This window comes from Eretmochelys imbricata, chromosome 1 (genome assembly GCF_965152235.1).
Source record: "Eretmochelys imbricata isolate rEreImb1 chromosome 1, rEreImb1.hap1, whole genome shotgun sequence".
Classification (NCBI taxonomy): domain Eukaryota; kingdom Metazoa; phylum Chordata; order Testudines; family Cheloniidae; genus Eretmochelys; species Eretmochelys imbricata.
In genome coordinates this window covers 23,903,354-23,920,099 of record NC_135572.1, presented here as the reverse complement: position 1 = coordinate 23,920,099, position 16,746 = coordinate 23,903,354, and the positions used below count along the sequence as shown (strand labels likewise).

The following is a 16,746-nucleotide window of genomic DNA, read 5'->3' as shown; positions in this document are numbered from 1 at the left end:
CTCTAGGAAGGGAATTAAAAAGATTAGCAAGGTATTCAGTTGAAACCACATGGTCTCCGACCCTTTGAAACCTTATGGGGCAAGGAAAAGAATGTGTCCTGTTAGAAATGGGTGTCAAACTCTTTCCTTGTTTGTGCTTCACTCAGTGTTTACACAATGTATTTCCCCATTGTTGTTCTGCTTTGTCCCATTTAGCTGTAATTATACAAACCATTTTATAAGTGGTATGAAAACTAGTTTCATCCAGCTAAATATTTTAGGCAAGTCTAAGGCAGTTCATTGCTGTTGAAATTCAAAGCCCTTCGGCTCCTTTGAAAATCTAACCTTAAGCTCTAACATTTGCGGGGAGGGAGGGGGAGAGGTGATTATAATGGTAATGTGGAGCACTCTGTACCTGGAGCAGAGCTAAAGCACATCACTCCAAAGAGAAGAGCAAAATTAGATTAGAAATAGCTGGTTTACTACAGTAAGGCCTGATGGGTCCATCAGCCTATAGAAGTTCTGCTGGGTTCTACAGCTCCAGAGACGACTCTGTCTTCGATAGGGTAAATGCCCCTCCATTGCAGCTGTGGACAGCCCAATAAAAACAATTATTAAAGCAGTTTTTTAATAATCCACACCCCTTTCCTCTTGGAGAGAGGAGGAAAGGCTAGACACCGTGGATGCTGGTTGTGTCGCTGCACTGATGGAAGGCACCCAGATATTAGAAAGGATTTAGGGGTCATTGTGGTCAAACAACAGAATGTGAGCTCCCAGGGTGAAGCTGTGGCAAAAAGAGCCAATGTGATTCTTGGGTGCATAAAGAGGGGAGTAGTGAGGAGGCAGGTTATTTAGCCTCTTTGGTGAAATTGATAGTAGAATACAAAATACTTAATGATTAGGCTGCTGGTGTGCTGAGACCACTGGCTGTCATGCTTGCTGACCAATATTGTCTCCTTGTTTCTTTGTACTCCCCCGTTTGTTTCTGTATCCATCTGCTGTCTCTTGTCTTGTTATTTAGATTGTAAGCCCATTGGGTTAGGGCCTGTCTTTTTGTTCTGTGTTTGTACAGCATCTACCAGGCAATACGATAATACAAATAATTATAATACTGATTACAGTTCTGGTGTCCACATTTTAAAAAGAATATTGACAAATTGGAGAGGGTGCAGAAAAGAGCCGCACAAATAATTTGAGGGCTGGAGGAAACGCCTTATAGTGAGATGCTTAAAGCTCTCAATCTGTTTATTTTATCAAAAAGAAGCTTGAGAGGCAACTTGATTACAAAAAGAAAAGGAGTACTTGTGGCACCTTATTGACTAACCAATTTATTTGAGCATGAGCTTTCGTGAGCTACAGCTCACTTCATCGGATGCATACTGTGGATCCGATGAAGTGAGCTGTAGCTCACGAAAGCTCATGCTCAAATAAATTGGTTAGTTACTCCTTTTCTTTTTGCGAATACAGACTAACACGGCTGTTACTCTGAAACTTGATTACAGTGTATGAGTACCTTCATGGGGAGAAAACACTGGGTATTAAAGGGCTCTTCAATTTAGTGCCCCTATGCCCTGGGCTATACAGGAGGTTAGTCTAGATGATCTAATGATTCCTTCTGACTTAACATCTAAGAATATATGAAACCACGGTGATGGGTGCACAGTTTAAGAACGCAAAGAGAACAGAATAGAATATGCATTCTCCAGCCATTCCCAGGGATGGAGTCCACAGCCCTTTGGATGATGTGATAAAGAGGTATGATAAAGGGAGTGGGCGAGGGAGGAGGATGTTCAGGAAATATTGTGTCAGGGGCCATTGACCGCTGAAAACATCAGTGGTGGGCCACACACGTTCAACTCATTTGCCGGGGGGGCTCAGAGGCTTGGGGCTTCCCCCCACAGTGGGGCGAGCCAGCGCTCACGGCTCCAGCCCCACGGTGGGGAGCCGAAACTCGGCACCCCTCCATGAGGACTGGCTCGCCCTGCCATGGTGGGGGAAGCTCTGAGTCCCTCTCCCTCTCCCCAGTGGATGAGTTGAACGTGTGTGGCCCACAAAACAGATTAAAATGAGCAAGGGGCTGGATCCGGCCCACAGGCCGTAGGGTCCCCATCCCTGCTATAGACAGTAAGGACAATTCTTTCAAAAGCAGCCTCTAGGTTTGGTTGCTTCTGTTTTGGGAGGACTGATCTGAGGCACCCTCGGCGTGATTTTCAGAAGTGCTTAGCCCCCCCACTCCAGCTGTAATTCCTGGGAGCAGTGGGTGTCCAGCACCTCTGAAAATGTCTGTCTCTCATTAGATTGTGAGCTGCATAAGGCGGGGACTGGGACCTTCCCTTCTGTTTGGAAAGCTCCTAGCCCGTTATGCCACTACAACTAATAATACAGATTTTTGTGAAAGGAAGCTGGATATGAGCCAGCAGTGTGCCCTTGTTGCCAAGAAGGCCAGTGGCATTTTGGGATGTTTAAGTAGGGGCATAGCAAGCAGATCGAGGGACGTGATCGTCCCCCTCTATTCGACATTGGTGAGGCCTCATCTGGAGTACTGTGTCCAGTTTTGGGCCCCACACTACAAGAAGGATGTGGATAAATTGGAGAGAGTCCAGCGAAGGGCAACAAAAATGATTAGGGGTCTGGAACACATGACTTATGAGGAGAGGCTGAGGGAACTGGGATTGTTTAGTCTGCAGAAGAGAAGAATGAGGGGGGATTTGATAGCTGCTTTCAACTACCTGAGAGGTAGTTCCAGAGAGGATGGTTCTAGACTATTCTCAGTGGTGGAAGAGGACAGGACAAGGAGTAATGGTCTCAAGTTGCAGTGGGGGAGGTTTAGGTTGGATATTAGGAAAAACTTTTTCACTAGGAGGGTGGTGAAACACTGGAATGCGTTGCCTAGGGAGGTGGTGGAATCTCCTTCCTTAGAAGTTTTTAAGGTCAGGCTTGATAAAGCCCTGGCTGGGATGATTTAATTGGGTATGGGTCCTGCTTTTGAGCAGGGGGTTGGACTAGATGACCTCCTGAGGTCCCTTCCAACCCTGATATTCTATGATTCTATGATTCTATGAAGGATGGTCTTGTGGCTAAGTCATGAGCAGGCTCCCTGTGTGACCTGAAGCAACTCACTTAATTGCTCTGTGCTCAATTGCTCATCTGTAAAAGGGGGATAATAATGCTTCCCTCCTTTGCAGCAGTGTTGTGAGGAGAAATCTGCTGTTCTCTGTGAGGCGCTCGGATTGTACAGTGCCAAGCACCAGGGAAAAGTGTATACCTAAATAGGTGCCTAGACGTAGCCAACCATGTAAGAAAATGTTGGTCTGGGTGACTTGCCCAAGGTCACACAGTGAGTCAGTGTAAATGATAGGAATAGAACCCAGTCCTGATATATGATCTCCAACTACAACCATTACACAGGACCAGGTATCTGAAATGTGGACTTGCTTTGTTGCTCTGCCAACTAGTGACTTAGGGCTTGTTTACACAGAGCCTTAGTGTATGGCAAATCAAGGTGTGAATCTACAGCGCAGTAGCTTGCTGCACACTAACTGGTTGTGTGGATCCTGCTACTGTGCACTAAAAGGTCTCTGGTGTGCTTTGATGTACTAGCAGTGTTATGTTTCAGCAACACCCAGAAACATTAGATAAAAACATAAAATGCTCTTGCTGGAAGATGGCAACATAACTCTTCTTTGTTGCTTAGAATGCAGAAAACACAAGAGCCCCAAAACAGAGAGAAACAAAGCAGGCTGCTCCCTAAAAATAGAGTGGCACAACTCACCTAGCTTACTGCCTACAAACTGATTCTTCCCTACAGAGCCCGCTAGCCTGCAAGGGTATAGAGTGGCAGCTTGTGATTTTTACAGTTTTCAATATACCACAAGCAGTACCCCAAAGCACATAACAGAACTTTTACTGCCTGGTAGCAGAGTCCACACAACCAGTTAGTGCCCAGCAAGCTAGGAGCACTGTCGATTTACACCCCAACTTGCCATGCACTAGGGGCTTGCCATGCACTACCACTTTTGTAGTATAATTTATGTCATTCGGGGGTGTGAAAAAAACACCGACATGGAGAACAGGACAATGCTTTTTGTAGATCAGTTTTGTGTATTGAACTAAAAAGAGGAAGAAAAAGACCAGTGGAAAAGGGGACTGACTGCAAATGAATTTTTCAAAAGAAATGTAGGTGCTTAGGAGCCTCAGTCTCACTGAAAGTTAATGTGCCTTAGGCTTCTAAGTGCCTAAGTCACTTTAGAAATGGGGTGCAGGTGCCTAAGTCACTTATGCACTTTTTGACAAATGTTACCCTATATCTCTTGAGGGGCAGGAGAAGTGGGGAGAGAGAAAGTTGGCAGGGCTGACTCTTAGAGAGGCCAGATGGTTTATAAAACATGTCTGACCAGCCTGATTAAATTTCTCATGACGGAGTACTAAATAGGGACAATAAATGGGCTTGTCATTGTCTCCTTGCCGACAGACATGGTAGAAATTGAAAGTAGCAAAAAAAAAAAAAAATCTGGGACACTCTGAGAGTGCCTGAGCCTAGCCACTCGGAGAGTTGTGAATGGAGCTTTTGATGGCTGTACTCTTGGCTTTTAAACAAAGCATGATTTGCCTGGTATCACTTTCTAGTTTAAAGCATCGGTGTCCCACTTTTTCATGTCAAATGTCAATGGCAAAAGGGAGAGACTGGCTGGCAGGTATGAATGGCAGTGCTGCCTTTGCATTGTTTAAGGTCCCAGAGAGGGTCATTTTTGTAATAGCGCAATAGCCATTTACCCTCTTTTGACATAACTATAGCACTGAGGTTGCTAATCGCTGCATTGCTCATTCCTCATGCTCCTGCCGTTGGCTGGTGATAGTTATCACTTTCTCTCTTATTTTACTAGTTTAGCAATGAAGACAGGAGTCAGATGACTGTTGAAAGTTTAAAGAGCACATAAATCTGAAATCATACTGCTGTCTGGAAAAAAATTATCTACAGGTAACAGCTAGCATGACTGTAACAGAAAGAGATTAGGGGAAGAGAACTATTTTCCTCTAATTTGTTTACTTTGTGTTTTTTGTATAACCTGTTGTTTGTGTTTCAATCTTCCTCAGTGCAACGTGGGAGAGAAGAACATTTCTGAATGTAAGAGAATGTAGTTGTCAAATCACACAATGGTAGGGGGATCAGAGGCTGGTACATGCAGTGGTGCAAAGAGCTTTGAACTCATTTCTTTCAAGCACCTAGATTTCAAGTGGACTCTTGATGGTGTCCTTTTAACTGATATTTATTTTGTAGGCAGGGTACTGTCTTTCTAAAGAAATAAACTGAATCAAGCGCAAAAGTTGATTTCCTTACCTTTCTAAGATTTGTATGCAAACTCTCCTTTGAAAATTGGTCAGTTCAATATTTAATATTATCCCAAATACATATTCAATGTCCCTATGGATGGGACTTTGTAATACTACTACTTAGTCCTTCTGTAGTGCCCTCCCTCTGGGGATCTTGCACAGAGTCACAAACATGAATGCACTGATACTCAGAATACCCTTGTTAGAGAAGTATTGTTGTCCCCATGGGGAAACTGAGGTATGGAGTGGTTAAGTGATTTGCTCTAGATTATGTGACAAATCAGTGACAGACCAAGTAACAGAATTAATGTGTCCTGCTTCCTCTGCCTTAGCCATAATTCCTTCTGTATAATCAGTACAAATGGGAAGGATAATCTCATGCTTAAAACACAGGCATGGACAGAGTCAGCAAGTCAGGGTCCAATTCCTATCTCTGTACTGACTCCCTATCTGACCTTGGGAAGTCACCTAATTTTTCTGTGCCTCAGTTTCCTCCACTTGAAAATTTCTCTATCTCCAGGTGTGATGTTGTGACGCTTAACTCATTGTCATTTCTGGAACATATTGAGATACTCAGATGTTGCAGTGCAAATTAAAGTACATTTCCCTAGCGTAGCAGCAAAGTCTCTGGGCAGGTTGACACTATGGGGCTAAGACAACCTAAGTTATGCAACTCCAGCTACATGAATAACATAGCTGGAATCGACGTACCTTAGGTTGACTTATTGCAGTGTCTACTTACCTTATGCTATTGCAGTGACTTACCTTATGCTTCTCTTTCTGGTGGAGTACTGGAGTCAACGGGAGAGCGATCAGCAGTCGATCTAGACCCGCTAAATCGACCCCTGGTGGATCAATCGCCGCATGTCAATCTCCCGATAAGTGAAGACAAACCCGCTGATTAGAGTGGATGATTTTGATGTCTAACATAGGCACTCTCAATGTACCACTTCCTTGGATGGTTATCTCTACTAGTCTTTTTTCTGTATATATTTTCTGTACATACAGCCATGTTGTCTTAATAAAAATTTTTTGGCAGATATATACTACTCTTCCTGTGTTGTGGAGGTTTTTATTCACTTCGAATTGTCCTTTAAACTACAGGTATGGCATGAATTGCTTGATCCAGTTTGAAGATTTTGCCAATGCCAACGCTTTCCGTCTTCTCAACAAATACCGCAACAGATATTGTACATTCAACGATGACATTCAGGGTAAGTGCCAGTGAAATCCTGACCGATTCACAGGGAAATGCAACTGAGTTCACAAGGCCATTAAATAGACTGAGCTCAAATTTCCACTGAGCCTGATAGCGCTTATATCAAGCAGTAACAATGTAAACAAAAGCACAGAAATGTATTTTAAAAAGCGTGCCTGCCATTTCCAGTAACCTAGCTGCTGTGCAAATTTCTGCAGCAGTTGTCACTGCGATAAAATGTACCATGTATGCTCTCCCAGTGCTTTAGTTAGTTCAGAGAGTTGACTTAATTTTCTGCAATCTGGTTGAGACAATAAAAATTATACTTCGCAGTTATGTAGGGCTTTTAGTCTTCAAATGCTGTCTCTGAAAAAGAGTGAAAGGAAATGCCAGTACCAGTTTCGCACAAGGCCTGTCCCTACACAAGGTGCTTCCCAGAGGTATCTATGTACACACTCCTTCCAGCAACATCCTGCAATGCTGTCTAACAGGTCCTTCGCAGCCATGAAGGTCCAAGAGCAATCAGACCCCCGAGGGACTTTGGGGGATGAAGGTGTATGGGAGAGAGAGGTAGAATGAGCAGTCATCCTGGAAGAAGCATGTTCTGAGGAGGGATTTGGTGGAGACATGTCAGACTGGGAAAGAGAGACGTGGAGTAAAGGGGAAGAAGTCCAAGTGACAAAGAGTAGGAGAAGGACACAAAAGGGGATGGTAGATCCATGCAGCTTGAGTGGAGTTAAGAGGACAGAGGACGGAGGTAAGAACAGACCAGGAAGTGGGAGCCAAATTTTGCAAGGCCTTGAGAGCCAGGACAAAGCTTAAAGTTTGATTTTTTTTTTTATTGTTTTTTTTTGCGGGGGGAAATGTGGAGCTAGTAAAGAGATTAATGGGCTTGGTTGGAGCACAGGGGGAATGGACTGAAGAGGGTTGAGATGGGTGTCTGGGGGATGGGGGAGAGATCAGTAAGCCAGAGGAGAGGGGCTCAGATGCTGTGGTGATAAGTATCTAGACAGAGCGCAAAGGAGAAAATTGTGGCCCAGACAAGGGATTTTGGTGAGGGGGCTAGAGAGGGTTAGGCAGATTTTTTTGAGATTTGCAAAGGGAAAAGGGGCAGGATTTGGTGACTGTCAGTGCGAGGGAAGAGAGAAAGGAGATGAAAAGGACATGGTAGCTCTGAGACTGGGGGACAGGGCAGATGGTGGGGAGAGTCCATCTAGGGAGAGGATTAACACCCTCTCTGAGGAGACCCTACAGTTGAGTGCCTGGGAGCAAACTCTGGGTCTAACTCGCCAGGGCACCCCCTGGTAGCACTGCTGGTGTGGTTCCACTGCGAAGGACAGCAGGATTTGGGGGTGGCCCAGCGGGGTTCTGCCAGCACACAGGTATTGGCTGGTCCCCTCAGTTAGGCACGTGCAGTTGCACATGTGCATCTTTGAAGATCTGGACCTTAGGAAATTGGCTCATAGGCAAAAATCCCCACATGCTAACGCAATAGACACTTCCCGCTTTCCAAACTTCCTGATCTCCCCTACAACAAAGCACACAGCTGGGGCTGGTTACATTGTAGCAGATGAGGAAACCACTGCTCATTAATCATTTGGGTATCATGAGCTGAGTCAGGGAAGCTAACCATTGTCTTGTGGGTTTATGAGGTTGGCTTTTAATTGTATGTCAGACAGCAAAAGGTGGGGAGGACAAGTCCAGAAGTGTGTGTGAATGCGTCGCAGGAAGCTTCTTCTAGGCCTCTCTACATTCAGTTACACTCACTTGGACTCATACTGTCTTGTAATTCTCATCCCCTTACCCATCCCCTCTGAATTTGGCCACTGAGTCTAAGCCAGGATAACCTGTATACCACAGAGGTGTAGCGCAGGTGTGGGATAAAGTAGGGGGAGTCTGACTTTAATTCATACCGTCCTGTTTTCTGCTTTTCCTGCCTTTCTTCTGATCCCTTTGTATCTCAGGCCTTGTCTACATTTCAAAGTTGTGCCAATTTAACTTAAATCGGGTTTTAAATGATTTAGTTAAACCAGTGCTCAGCCCTGTGCGTAGACACTCGTGCTTCAGTTTAGCTCAAGTCATTAAGGAATAGATTTACTTCAGCCTGAATTCTACTTATATGTATTTAACTTAACAGTGTCCATATAGGGGTTTGCACGGGTTTAACAAAATCAGATTTAAAAACACGCTGTTAGCTAAAATGGTGCAACCAGGCTAGAGTTGCACCAGTTCAAGCTTCTTGGCCAAAGTTACAGGGGAAATTCACCATCAGTAAGTGGATATGAATCTAAGGCCTGGTAAACACGTAAGAGTTAGGTTGGTATAGCTGTGTCGGGCAGGGGTGTGAAAAAACCACATCTCTATGCTACCCCCAGTGTAGACAAAGCTATGTTGACAGAAGAGTGCTGCTGTCACCATAACTACCATCGTTTGGGGAGGCAGTACAGCCGTGGAAAACCCCATTCCATTGGAGTAGGCCGCATCTACACCGCAGGGTTGTCCCGATTTAGTCTCTGTAGTGGAGATCCAGCCAAACAGGAATCCGAGAGGCTGAGCAGGTCTGACGAACGCCCATACTGAAGGTGTGTGAAGAATGTATAAATCCCACCTCTCAGAATCCCTTCGGCCTCCCTTTCTTTGCCCCTGGGTGGCTGAGAGAAAAGACACCATCTCCTGAAAGATGAATTCCCACCGTTGTTTGGTTAACAATACTGACTTCCTTCAGAGAGCATCCTAACACAACACAGTGAGAGTGACTTCGAGGATAAAAACCCTTCTCCTGCCCTGGCCGGCCTGCTAACGCGGAGTGGGAAGTTTGCCATGTATGTATCACAGACTGGGAAGAGGTGATTGTTTTTATTATGAAACCCATTAGCCCAGGCCTGAGGCAGGGGCTGGCTCACAATGCCCTGCTGTGTGGGAGTTCCCCATTCAGGGACTGCTCCTCATTTCTCCCTGGGGGAGATGACATCACTGCTTTCCCAGCCTGGTCTCGGTTCATTCATGGGGCAGCAGCTGGGATTTCAGCTACAAGGGATTATGTTTTGACTGTTCCCTCACCCCGTTGAAAAGTCAGGGATGTGCTAAGCAGCAGGATAGAGAGGCAACGGGAATATCCTACCCTTCTGTGGTTTGTGTACATCCCTGACCCACAGACAATGGGGAAGAGAGAGGAGACAATTCAGAACTCCTGCAGTGGGATAAGTGTTGTGCACTATTGAGTCAGGGCTCCGTACGTTTCTGCCTCATCACTATATAGAGGAAAGCACCTGTTGAATTAAGCAGAAGCCCATCAGAGCCCTTCCTCATGCCAAGGCTAAAGCTACATGGCCACGTGCCTCGTTCACTGTGCACTGAAGTGTGTGATGATCCAGTGCCATCAAAACCAATAGAAGTCTTTCTGTGGACTTCAATGTGGGTGGCCTGGCTTACACCGCTGAAATTTTTGTGCAACCAGCACACAGTTTTCTATGTCTTGGAAAACTTTACACAACAATGGATCAAAGGAACAGGTCTTGCCAGGGCCCCTTGCTTCAGTGAAGGTACCTGTCACATGGATCAGGGCCAGGAAGCTCCACTTATTTGCAGCACACAAAGAATACAGATGACTTTCATGGGCTCTGATCATCTGCCATGCCCAGAGAAGTACCTAGTAGAAGTGGTTGCTGTGCAAAGTGTATCTATGGTTGCAGAAAAAAATATCATGTGCTCTTGACAAGTCGTTTATAGCATTTGATCATGTAATGAAGGGACTGTATCATGCATATAGACATAGGGGCAGAGATAAGGTGGCGTGGCTGTCCCTACTTTGGCATTTCTTTACTTTTGAGTAACGTGGATGTTCTCTTTACATTAGTTTTTTGATGGAATAATAATATTTACTAAGATTTTTCAAAAGTGACCATTGATTTTGGGTGCTTCTATTTCTGGGTATCCTTATGTCCCGCCTGATTTTCAGAAAGAGCAGCAAACCTACCCTCTGCAAATGAGACATCTTCAAAGTGTCTGAGGATGAAAACCCCAAATCACTAGCCACTTCTGAAAATCCTGGCCATTTATATAAAGTAGTTGCAGAATGAAACTGGAATGTACTCTGTGCACAGGGATCATTTCGTTCCTCAGAACTTCTTTATGCCGGCTCAGAGTCCTTGGACTATAGGAGAATGCTGCTTCCAGGTCTTAGCTGAGATGAGAGGTGTGTTTATTGCAGCCATCCCAATCTGACTCCCTCAACTGTTTGGGTGGGTTGGACTCCAGAGCTCCACGCTGTAGCCCAGGCTGAAGGCACAGGTCCACTGACCAAGCAGAATCGGACGAGTGTCTGGCAATGTGCTCTGTAATTTCAGCAGATTGAACTGTACGGTATCTTATTTTGTTTCAGCTGACATGGACTATGCACTGATCATTATGACAGGAAACTAAGAGGGAAGAGAAGCAGAATAGGAAGAGAGCACTGGAAGATATAATGCTATAAACAGAGCAAGCTATGTGCTGTTGGACAGCTTCTGAACAGGGTAATGTCCCTGTAGGGACCTTCCCATCCTTCGTGGGAAGGCAAAGGGGGAGATTTTTTCTCAGTCCTGCCGGGATTCTCCATTATCCTGCCCCTTCTGGCCTGCTGCGCTCTTGACATGTTAAAAAGGTGTTTGACACCCGGTCTCAACACTGACACTCCTATTGCAGTTTTGTCCCCTGGCAAGGTTGCTTCTCCCTTCCTTTGAAGGGAATGAGGTTTAATCTCTTCAATGTCACTGATGAGCTGGGCAGCTCTTCCCCCACCTTGCTAAATGCTCTGCCTCTCCAGTGGTCCCAAGCCTGTCACACTAGAGAGTGAAGGGTCTGAACTAGCATCCTCTGAGCATCAGCATGTTACTGTGCTGCTAGATCACGGGGCCTGACTGACTCCATACCATTTCATGGTTTATTTTTTAACCTTTTATCTAGATCCTCTTTGGGAAGAGTAACAGCACTCTGGTTACACTGAGAGACTTTGAGATTAGGAGGTCAAACTGAAAATATTCGGAGATCTTCACCTCACTTTAATTTTGCTGTGTTTTACTTTCAATTATGTATTTGGATTGCATCTGGGATGGCTACTCTCCGTTCTCCAGTAACCATCTGAATGGCAAAGGCTGCAGACGATTAATATGAGGGAAGGTTTGGAAAAGCTGCACAGCTGGGGCTTGTTTGCTCCACATCCATAAAATCGCATATTTTCGGCTGCCCTTTCACGAAGCAGTTAAAAATGGCATTTGCTATTCCCTTGTCCCTGATATTTGCTAAGGGTCAGATTCTTGAGAGGCTTTGGTGGAGTGAACTAGGAGGAGGAGGAGAGCCCGGGTTAGTGATTAGAATTTTGAGTGTCAGCTCCTTCCACCAGGTGCATTGGACATGGTGGTTAAGGGAGATACAAAGGCTGCTAGGGAGTATCACTGTACCGAAGGTCAAGGTAATGTGATGAAGTGTTGTGTGCGTGTGTGAGTGACTGCTCCTGTTGGATGGAATTGGAACTGCTCAATTGTTTGTCATAGGCCCTATGCAGCTAATAGCTATTGGAGATCCCCCCTGAGCTCAAGTGGTAGGATCTGTGCTTTTGGAGCAGGAGGCTCTGAGTTCTGCCCCACTGGCTCTGCAATGGTGTGCAGCAGAGCATCCGCTGGGTACTTCCAGAGGCCCTGGACTTGCTACAGTAGACAGAGTGGCAGCCCTGCTCCCTGTGCTGCTTACTGCTGGGCCGGCTAGGGTGTGTATTTCCAGTTATTCAGGCAACAGGGTGGCAATTGGCCCCAAATTGTGGCTACTTTATGCACCTTTCTCTTGCTTATCCTCCTGTACTTAGACGTGGGGCCCATATGGGAGGGATATAAACACAGCCCAGAGGCATGCAAAGAGGTGACCTCTCTTCTCTCACAATGTCTCCTTGTGCATCTGCTGAGATGCCCAAAGCCCCTCCACTCCCACACACCATTCTCCTGGGCAGGATCAGCCCCACAGCCAGCCCATTACAATGTGAACGTCCTTCCTCTCCTCCTTTAATCTGTCGCAGCAGAGTAACTGGTTCAGAAGACCATGGAGAAAAGAGCAGCTCCAGGACTCAAAGCAAAAAGAAACTATTCTGCCCAAAAGTATTGGAACTAGACTGTGGTTAAAGACGAAAGGATCGCTGTTCATGCCAATTCTTTGGGTGTCACTTAATTAACCGCTAGTGTCTGTCATGCTGGAACGATTGTAACATCAGCACTAGGCCTAACTCTCCCTTGAACTCTGATCCCATCTCTGCCTCTGACTCATTGTGTAACCTTTCCATAACTGCTTTCCCAATTTGCAAACCTAGGTTAATATTTGCCTTCCCCACATGGGTGTTTCTGGGCTTAATTGTTTAATGCCTGTCCAATGCCCCAAAGATGTAATTTTCTGTATATAATTGTGAGGGGTGTGACCCTCTATGCCTGCTTTTCCGCTAACGCAACTCCATTGACATCATGTGCTATTATTCCCGATTTACACCAATGCGAGAGGAGAATCAGGTGTTGAGTATTTTAGCCCTCAATGAGAACAATATTCAGAAATGGCCTCTGGGCTTCTTCTTACTAGACTGGCTTTGGCTGCCTGTATCAGCTTTGTTTTTAAGCATAAGACACCATTTTCTTTTCCTGACACTTTCTCTGGACTCCCAGGAGGGGCTCCTGAGGGTTGGTCAGCTATTTAGTGATACTCTGTTGAGCTTTCCATTCAAGACTGAAGAACAACATGATTTATGAACATTCACCCTTCTGTCTCCGCACCTTCCCCCACCCCCACCTCAAAACCAGACTAGCCAACCTGGCCCTCATTCAGTAATTACTTCAGGAAGTAGTTATCTGAAATAATGACATTCAATCTGTTTGGAAAACAGAGAGACCAACTTGCTGAAGGCCTTTTTCTTGCCACAGCCTCTGGTAAGGTTTTTCCCTTTGTGGTCCTTTTGGAATTAGAGCATTGATTAGCCAACTTCTTACAGAAACCAGCTGTGAGCTCTCCTTCTCCACAGAGATGCTTTATTGCTTCAAGTGCAGAAATTGTAATTTCAAAGATAACTACTGATCCCAGGCCAAGGTACAGTAATTTTGTTACTTGAGTAATGGGAGTGAGCTGCAGTTGGAGAAAGGAAGGAGGATTAGAAACACATTGGAGAGAGAGGAGAATTATTATAAACGGCAAAGCTGAGCAGAGTCCAGCCATCACTCAGTCATATCTGCAACCAAAGTGCAGAGGGATGAGTAATGGCACGCCCTGTCCCATAGGCATATGGGCCGCTCAAAAGCACATCACATTGCAGCCTGAGTCAGGGCACCCGTTATTCACTCTTCTCTCCCAGTGCTTAAATCTTTGCAAATAACACGTTTAAAAAGAACCAAAAGTCTCTTTTGCAGCATGTTCCAGTTGCATTTTCACTGGTTTTAATGTGGGTTCACAGACACATCCCACAATAAGGGTTACTCCCTATTGGTCCCTAGATGACCACTGGGGTTTAAAGCAATTTCACATGGGCCAGAACCAAGAGAAACATGGAGTTTCTCCAGTTTCATTTCTCTCTCTCTCTCTCTAATATTCTTCCACATGCATTTTCTGGCCATATCCAGGCTTCCATCACTGCCAGTCCTTTGTGCCTTATGGAGAACTACATTGTCCTTGCACCTGCCAGAATTGCTTCTCCCCAGATCAATTGCTCTGCCCCACCACTCTGTGGTGTTTGGAGTTTTGTGCAGTCAAAATGCTGTAATGAAATGGCCTGTGCATACCTTTGTCCTGCATGGAATTGGATCTGTTCATCTCCGGGTCATAGGCCCAGTGCCACTGCCAGACACTGGAGCATTCTCTGTTAGCTCCAGAGGTTGGGGCAGGAATTCTAGCCCTACTACTTCTGTGCAGTTCTGAACTGTCCTACTCTGTGACACAGTGACAGCTGAGCCAGCCGATTGGTCGTGGGTTTGTTGAAATGCAGTGAACAAGCACAACAAAGGGGATACTAGAAAACCAAAGCATTAACAGGCCAAGCGAAGTGACACCATTGGAAGGCAACATCAAAGCTGGCACAGTTTCCTTGCATTCCCATAAACTACATGGAGTGTGTAAAAGTTTGCATTGAGGAAGGGGTTAATTATTCTCCTCTGCCATAGGTAATGGGCATCTCGGTGGGCAGACACAGCTGGGTTTTCCAAACAATGATGGCCAGGAGATGATGATTTAGTACAGGAGGAGCAAAGAGGAAACACTTCCCACATACTGAGGATCCTCCGGTTCCTCGGTTTCCAGAGTTGATGAACTTTAGTCCCCTCTAAGCAGGACATTCAATTACAGCAATTCCTTTAAAGATGTGGGTGTCTTTTTCCTTTCAAAGAGATTGGATCCAGAAGTTCCATATCAGGAAACAAACTGGCACGAGACGTTTTCTGAGCAGACAATGGGGGTTCCTCTTTGGTACGGATCTGAGGATCGCGAGAGTTCAGAGACTCTGACCTGAGAAATTAAATGATCCGTCTACTCCAGCTATCCCTAGGAATTATATACTTCAATTACTGTTGCATCTGATAAATTACATTGTAACTAGCCCAGAGCTGCATGCCTAGATGCACACATTATGGTGATAGCACAGGACAATTTGCTCTGGAAACAGGTTTCTGCTACTGGTAGAATCACAGAAGTGTAGGACTGGAAGCAACCTCAATATGTATGCTAAATCAGAATCTTGATTAGGTGCCAGTAGGTCTTCCTTCCTGTAGGTTAGACCAGGTCTCAGCTAAAATAGTTTTGCTGGTATCGCTCTACTGGTAAACCCTCCTAGTCTAGATGTAGCTTCTACTGGCTAAAAACTGCTTTTCCTAGTATTGCTCAGACCGGGTTCCCTAGGCAAACTAAATAGACTAGGAAACACACTCTTATGCCAGAATAACTGTGTCCATATGAGGGCTTTTGCCAGTATAGAAATGTCACTAAAAAGAAATCACACACCCTCCAAACAGATGTTACCATACTGATAAAGGTTTCTAGCCTAAGACGCTAGAGGAAAGGATGAAATACATCCAATAGCCAGTCAGACATTTGCACATCCCTATTGCTTTGATTGCTTCTTGTGTATTTACTCTTGTGAAATATAAACTGTCTTTCTCTCTGGTTACTTACATCACACCCATCCCTACTGGAGTATTAGAGCACCTCACAGCCTAACTGAATGTATCCGCATAACACCGGAGGGAGGAAAATGCTAGCCCACCATTACATTACAGGTGGGGACCTGGGGCCAGAGGGCTTAAGTGACTTGCCTAAGGTCACACAGGAAGTCTGTGGCAGAGCAGGAACTTGAGCCTGGATCTCCTGAATCCCAGTCAAGTGTTATAGAGCATCATTCTCTATCAACAGCCTTCTGTTGTCTGCCCCCCACATACACAGTGTTCATATAAATAACAGCATTGCCTATTAAGGTTGCCAACTTTCTGACTGACCCTTGCCCCAAGCCCTGCCCCAAGCCCTCACCCCTGCCCCGCCCCTTCTCCGAGGTCCCGCCCCTACTCATTCCATCTGCCCTCCCTCCGTCGCTAGCTCTCCCCCACCCTCACTCACTTTCACAAGGCTGGGGCAGGGGGTTGGGGTGCGGGGGGGTGAGGGCTCTGTCTGGGGATGCGGGCTCTGGAGTGGGGCCAGAGATGAGGGGTTTGGGGTGCAGGATGGGACTCCATATTGGAGGGGTGGGGCTGAGCGGTTTGGAGTGTGGGAGGGGGCTCTGAGCTGGGGCAGGGGATTGGGATGTGGCAGGGGGTACGGGCTCTGGGCTGAGGTGTGAGCTCTGGAGTGGGGCCAGGGATAAGTTGTTTGGGGTGCAGGAGGCGGCTCCAGGCTGGGGCAGGGGGTTGGGGTGTGGGAGGGGGTGAGGGCTCTGGCTTGGGGTGCGGGATCTGGGATGGGGCCAGGGATGAGGGGCTTGAGGTGCAGGAGGGGGCTCCAGCTGGGGCCGCAGGGGTAGGAATGTGGGAGGGGGCTCAGGGCTGAGGCAGGGCTCGGGGTGTGGGAGGGGGGTGCAGGCTTTGACTGAGGATGTGGTCTCTGGGGTGGGGACAGGGATAAGTGGTTTGGGGTGCAGGAAGGAGCTCAGGGCTGGGGCAAGGGGTAGGGGTGTGGGAGGGTGTGAGGCATGTGGGCTCCAGGCTTGCGCTTACCTGAGGCGACTCCCGGAAGCAGCCAGCATGTCCCTCTGCCTTCTA

General features: G+C 46.3%; 1 protein-coding gene across 1 annotated transcript in view; it reads left to right on the top strand.

Annotated features, from left to right (window-relative positions):
* ME3 (malic enzyme 3) overlaps positions 1 to 16,746 on the top strand; it is a 175,063-nt gene that overhangs the window by 143,583 nt on the left and 14,734 nt on the right. Inside the window, exon 7 of the mRNA XM_077842181.1 lies at positions 6,415 to 6,524. Coding sequence (XP_077698307.1) covers positions 6,415 to 6,524 — 110 coding nt within the window. The remainder of the gene's footprint in view (positions 1 to 6,414; positions 6,525 to 16,746) is intronic.